Source organism: Natator depressus, chromosome 7 (genome assembly GCF_965152275.1).
Source record: "Natator depressus isolate rNatDep1 chromosome 7, rNatDep2.hap1, whole genome shotgun sequence".
NCBI classification, from domain to species: Eukaryota; Metazoa; Chordata; order Testudines; family Cheloniidae; genus Natator; species Natator depressus.
In genome coordinates, this window is record NC_134240.1 from 36609353 (window position 1) to 36615352 (window position 6000).

At 45.3% G+C, this 6000-nt stretch overlaps 1 protein-coding gene across 1 annotated transcript in view; it reads left to right on the forward strand.

Moving 5' to 3' along the window:
* Positions 1-4862, forward strand: part of EFCC1 (EF-hand and coiled-coil domain containing 1) — an 89106-nt gene extending 84244 nt beyond the window's left edge. Inside the window, exon 8 of the mRNA XM_074958127.1 lies at positions 2919-4862. Within this exon, the coding sequence (XP_074814228.1) occupies positions 2919-3052 (134 nt within the window). The 3' untranslated portion in view covers positions 3053-4862. The remainder of the gene's footprint in view (positions 1-2918) is intronic.
* Positions 4863-6000: the final 1138 nt, after the last annotated feature.

The window sequence follows — 6000 nt, forward strand, 5'->3', positions numbered from 1 at the left end:
GAGCAGAATGTGGGCCCCTAGTTTGTAGACTGACCACTCATCAACATTTACAATTCCATTGTCTAGAGCTCTTCTCTGCCTGACTTAAAGAGAAGTTACAAAGGAAAGCAGCATCTTTCAGTAAAGTCAGTGGGTCAAACCAGCTCTCCTTTAATAGCAGCCTTTCGTGTCCTTGTTACAAAAATTAAACTTGCAAACTCATCTCCCTGGACAATAGCCCACTGTGCAGGAGCTGCCTATGGAAGAACCATGCAGGCTTCACAGCCTGGAGGTTTAAATTTGATTACTTTGTCCCTGTTAGCAGAGCTTTTGCATTTACCTTCTTCAAAGAAGCTGGCATACTGTACCCAGTCAGTCTGCATAGGAAGACTGCCTGTAGGGGCTTTTAATAGGGAGAGAGATGTCAAAGAACAGATAATGAAAGGGTAGATGCAGCCTGAGGGTTTGTTCTGCAGAATACTAACAACAGTAATTCAGGGAAAGTAACATGTACAAAACGCTCTGATTTCCACTGAGCCTTCTTGCCATACAAAAGGCTTGTCAGTAGCATGCAGTGATTCAGTGTCCAGACATTCTCGATCAAAGTGGTGCCGCTCCAGCCTGGGTGTCCTGGGAACAGGGGGAAATGGCACAGCAAACCCTCCTCCTGCTGCCTGTGTGCACGCACACGCACGCGCACACACACACACACACGGCAGCCATACCTGAGCTGGAGGCCTGGGGAGCAAAAGAGAGGTGGCAGCTAGTGCCCTCTGAGGTACTAGCAGCTCCAAGGAGTACAGAGGAAGTGTTCTGGCAGGGCCGCGCTCCATCTTATGGGATAGCTGTCCAGCACTTCCCACAGCACCCAGGAGGTATTGTACCTACCTTACAGGGAAATAACTACTCCAAGCAGTGCCGCTGAGGCAACATGCCCTCTCCCTAACCCTAGCACAGCTCGGCCTCCAGAGATACATAATTGAGAACCAAAGTATTTAATGAGGGAAAGCTGATGTAGCCCAAATCAATATATTCTCTATCCGTTCTGCATCACTTTTGCTATAAAATCCCTATGTTTCCTCTGCTTTGGATTTTCTGGCTTTGCACTTGATGTGACATGAGCTGCTTTCCAAAATCTCTGTAGTCAAACATTCTCTCACTGTGTGAGAATGCTACGCCCGTGGCTGATTCAGTTAGCTACATTTCATTGCTGTGACTTGAATCCAGTCTCCATTTGAATGACGAGTAGGTATTTAGACCAGCAGGGTGTACCCATCCTTCAGGGATGGGTTTTAGGAAGTTTAACTGCTGATGCAGTGCAGCACACAGACAGCCAATACATTTCCAAAATCAGTCTCTGTTATCACAAGGATGAGGGGATTTAATGAGCAGAGAGTTTGCAGTAGGAGGAACTGCAGAGGACTCAGTCCCTGTGTACTGTTCCATTCTGTGTCCCTTTGATATGCAGAAGAATTCATTTTCTGGTCTCCACATTCAGAATTCTATATGTAAGAGGGGGGATTGGTCCCACTATTGTGGGGAACTTTCCTGGCATCTGCACTACCGTGGTGAAATGGGCTAGCGGAAGGATCTGAGTCCTTGCTCCCACTTTCTTTACCCAGAGGCCTCCCTGCCCTCGAGGACTCCCCTTCCACTCTCCTGTCTGGCAGAGTCCTTGTAACCCCAACAAGGCTGAGCCCAGGATTCCTGGGGGGCTTGCCCCCCAACCTTGCTGTGGTCACCTAAGACCGGGGCTAGGGTGTTCCCACTCTGGGGTACTCTCTCTGCACTGGACACTTCCCTGACCCACTGATCATTACATATGATTTAAAGCAAATAAACTAATTGTTGATTAAATAAATTGTAAAAAGGAATAAGGAAAAATGGGAAAGGTTAAAGGAAAACACATCACCCTGCTCTGTGGCAGGGAACATCACAAACAGTGTCTCTGGAATGTCAGGGCAGTTCACAGTCTGTTACTTGTAGGTTCCCAGGCCTTCTCAGGCCCTGGCTGTGCTGCAGGGATGCTGCGGGTTGGACACTTGCTTTGGTGGTGGCCACATGCTCTCAGGCTCTTAAGTGGCAGGACCCTTCTTCCCAGTGTCACCCCTGCCCTGTCAGGGTTACAATCCCCCTCTAAGCCTGGCCTGCAGAGCCTCCTGGCTGAGGCATCTCCCTGTGGGTGAGCCCACTGCCCAGGGTCCCCCTTGCTCTCCCCAGCTGCTCACCGCACCCAGCTCTGGACTGCTCCAGCCCCAGCTCCACCACTCTGTCTCAGTGCTGCTGCTGCTGCTGCTGCTCTGCCTCCAGCTCCCTGGGCTGCTTCTCTGGCCCCTCTGGCTCTGGTTGCTACAGCTCTGCTCCCAGGACAGGTCTGCTCTGCAGGCTGCTTCTGTGACTCTGCTCCCAGCACTGACCTGCTTCCTGGGCTGCTTTTCTGGCCCCTCTGGCTCTGGTTGCTGCAGCTCTCCTTCCAGGGCAAGTCTGCTCTCTCTGGGCTGCTTTTCTGGTCCCTCTGGATCTGGCACGGCTCTGCTCCCCAGCTCAGCTTGGGACCCTGCTTTCTCCTTACCTCGGCCCCACGCTGTCTGACCCAGGCAATTCCAGTTTACAAAGGGAAGACGGGACCCACCGGCCTCCTGACTCCCTGATTAGCCTGCCCGCCCTGTCATTCAGGCTGACCTGGAGCATTGGCCTCAAAAGTACTAAAAGGGGACTGTCAGTCTCAGGGTCCTGATTTCCATTCAACCCGTCCCCTTTTAGTACTGGGAGCTAGCCAACCAAAACACCCCCACTGAATGTTAGTAAGGGGGCAACAGTCCCCTTACATATATTTGAAATTGCACCTATGGGAAAGAGAGGTAGTCTTATGACTGTTAAAATCTGCATCTTCCTGGCTTTGTCAATATGCTAATGTATTTCGAAATTTTCTTTTAAAGGAAAAGCTCACATCCTTGAGGTCCTAGATACTCTCTACCATGAGCTGGCTGCCTGCGAACTCCTACAAAGCAAGCCTCTAGAGAATGCTCAAAGTCACCAGTCCTTGTCTAACCCACTGGTTATCTCTTGTTAAACAACAGTGCCATCTGCAGTTCATTATGATTAGTCAAGTATCTAAAATCATACGATGTTAAACAGAGGATGGAAGAATAAGATTGCCAGATTTGGAGGAGTTCAATAATAAAGGGACAAGTTAGGACAACTAAGCCATGAAATCACAGGTGTACTGCCTCTGGGAAGACCTCTAATTCTTCAGCTAACTTCACAGCTGGCCTCTATAAGTGTTCACATTTCATGAGAATTACTTAATGATGTCCACCTCTGAAGCCTGACAACCACCACATTATGGCACTGTAACTGTACCAGTCCACCAAATGAAAAGTATTACAAATGCACTGACCAGCTCAATAGAGGAAAACCCCAAACTGAGTATCTGATTGTCGATTAGCTAGAGATTTTTCCTCCTCTTCTGATAGCTGAACCAGTACATTTAATAGTGGAAGACAGACTAACTGGCTGATATATATGTTGTTTTCTTAAAGTACGAGACAAAATTACTATATTATAAAGAAATATGCACACTAGTATATGCCAGTAGGGCAAGTTAAAGACCCATGTATAAATGTATGTGTGTTTGTAACTGTGATTATACATCTTATTTAACTCTAGAGATACATTTATGCTTCTGTTCATGCGGATTTTGTATTTGTAATTACAGATCCGTTAGACGGGTGATTATGCTTTTACATTAATCTGTAACTGTCCTTGCTGATTATAATCTTAGATTTTATGTTAAACATTAAATTGTTTAGAAAAAAGTGAAGAATGATCTTGTTCCCCAAGTTGCCAGGAACTGGGAAGGCTGCAGAGACAGGGAGTGAAATGGAGAGCTTCATATTAGTCTTTCACCAACCAACTAGCAAATGAAAGACATTCCCATCCTATATAGTTTAAGTGAGATTGTAAAGCTATAAAGCAAGGCATCATTTGCAGGCAAAGAGCTTGATGGAAGCAAAATGCTGGACATGCTCATGAAAGCATATATTCTGCTCAGTAATAAGAGAATCCCCAGGGACAAATATAAGAGGATAGTGTGTTGCGAAGTTGCTGTTGCTTCCTCAATCATCAACAGAAGAAAATAAAAGGCAAAGCTCTTAAGACATTCTACTGAATCTATGTAATGAAAAAAAGATGTACAGTAGGTTCTTCCGGGAATATGAAGAGAACTCGATTTACCTGAGATAATGCAGGGAACAAAACGAGACCACTGAATTAAAAATTATGCAGATTAGAAACCACAGCCTTCCTAGGACAAAGGTTTTCCTATAGAGACAGGTCACTAAGAGGATCAGAAGTATGGGAAATCTACCTTATTAGAGGAGACTCAAGGAGCTCAGCTTGGTTAGTCTCACCAAACGAAGGCGGAAGGGAGATATGATTGCTCTCTCTAACCACATCAGAGGGATAAAATACCAGGGAGGGAGAGGAGTTATTTAAGTTAAGCACCAATGCTGACACAAGAACAAATGGATATACACTGGCCATCAACAAGTTTAGGCTTGAAATTAGACAAAGGTTTCTAACCGGAGGAGTGAAGTTCTGCAACGGCCTTTCAAGAGAACTAGTGAGGGGCAAAAAAAGCTAACTTGTTTTAAGACTGAGCTTGATAAGTTTATGGAGGGGATGGTATGATGAGGTTGCATGCAATGGCATATGGCCCATATGCGACTGCTATCAGCAAATCTCTAATGGACAGAGATGGGACATTAGATGGGGAAAACTCTGAGCTACTACAGAGAATTCTTTCCCAGGTGTCTGGCTGGTGGGTCGCACCCACATACTCCAGGTTTAACTGATTACCACATTTGGGGACAGGAAGCAATTTTCAGATTGGCAGAGACCTTAGAGGTTTCTTCACCTTCCTCTGCAGCATGGGACACGGGTCACTTGCAGGTTTAAACTAGAGTAAATGGTGGATTCTCTGGTACTTGAAATCTTTAAATGATTTGAGGCCTTCAGTAACTCAGCCAGGAGGTTATTTGCCTGTTACAGGAGTGGCTGGGTGAGGTTCTGTGATCTGCAGGAAGTCAGACTAGCTGATCATGATGATCCCTTCTGGCCGTAACATCTATGAGTCTATAGCAAAATGGTTCAAACCACAATCCCATTTATTTTGTGGGTTTTTTTATTTTGTAGTCCTTTGTTTTCAGACCACATTGTGCTTATTGTACAGGTGGATCACATCAACTTTGTACTTTCCATCCAAAATTGTACATGACACTATATCATTAGCATTGTGTTCGTAACAAAAATTTGCAATAGATCTTTTCCACTCATTTTGGGGAGGAAAAAGGGTATGGAAACAGTGAGGCAAATTCTGTCTTGTGTTACACAAGTGTTATTTCAACTGGATTACTGTAGATTTACACTGGGATAGCAGAGAACAAAATTTGGCCTAGTGGATATACATTTTTACACACACGCAAAATTAGACTTAGGGCTTCTTTACATGGTGGGGTAATGCTTTCTACAGGGGTTTGATTTCTACAGCATACTAGCATCTTGCACATTAATTGGTCCTTGTAGACCCGGCTGGTGCACACTAAAGGTTCCCTAATGCACTTTAATGTAATACTATCTCAAACAGCACTGCATTAAAGCGCACCAGCAGGGTCTCCACCCAATCCATTAATGCACGATACATTAGAGTGCTTTAGAAATCACCTCCACAAAGCACATTACCCCATCACGTAAACAAGCCCACAGACAGACAGTCACAGTATAGGAGTCATCTTGCAGGCAAGGAAATTATGTACAAAGATACAATAATGAAATATCAGATAAAAAGGGTACCATATGTTTCCCTGTTTGTGTTCATTTCCTCCAAAGGCCAGAACAATGAGCCAGATCCTGCCCTGTGCATGCATTAAGAGGCAGAATTTGGTTTAGCATGACTGCTGCAAAATCCTTAAATACTGAACAGTGTGTGTGTATTTGGTGGAAAAGGTGTGTAGGGAGTCT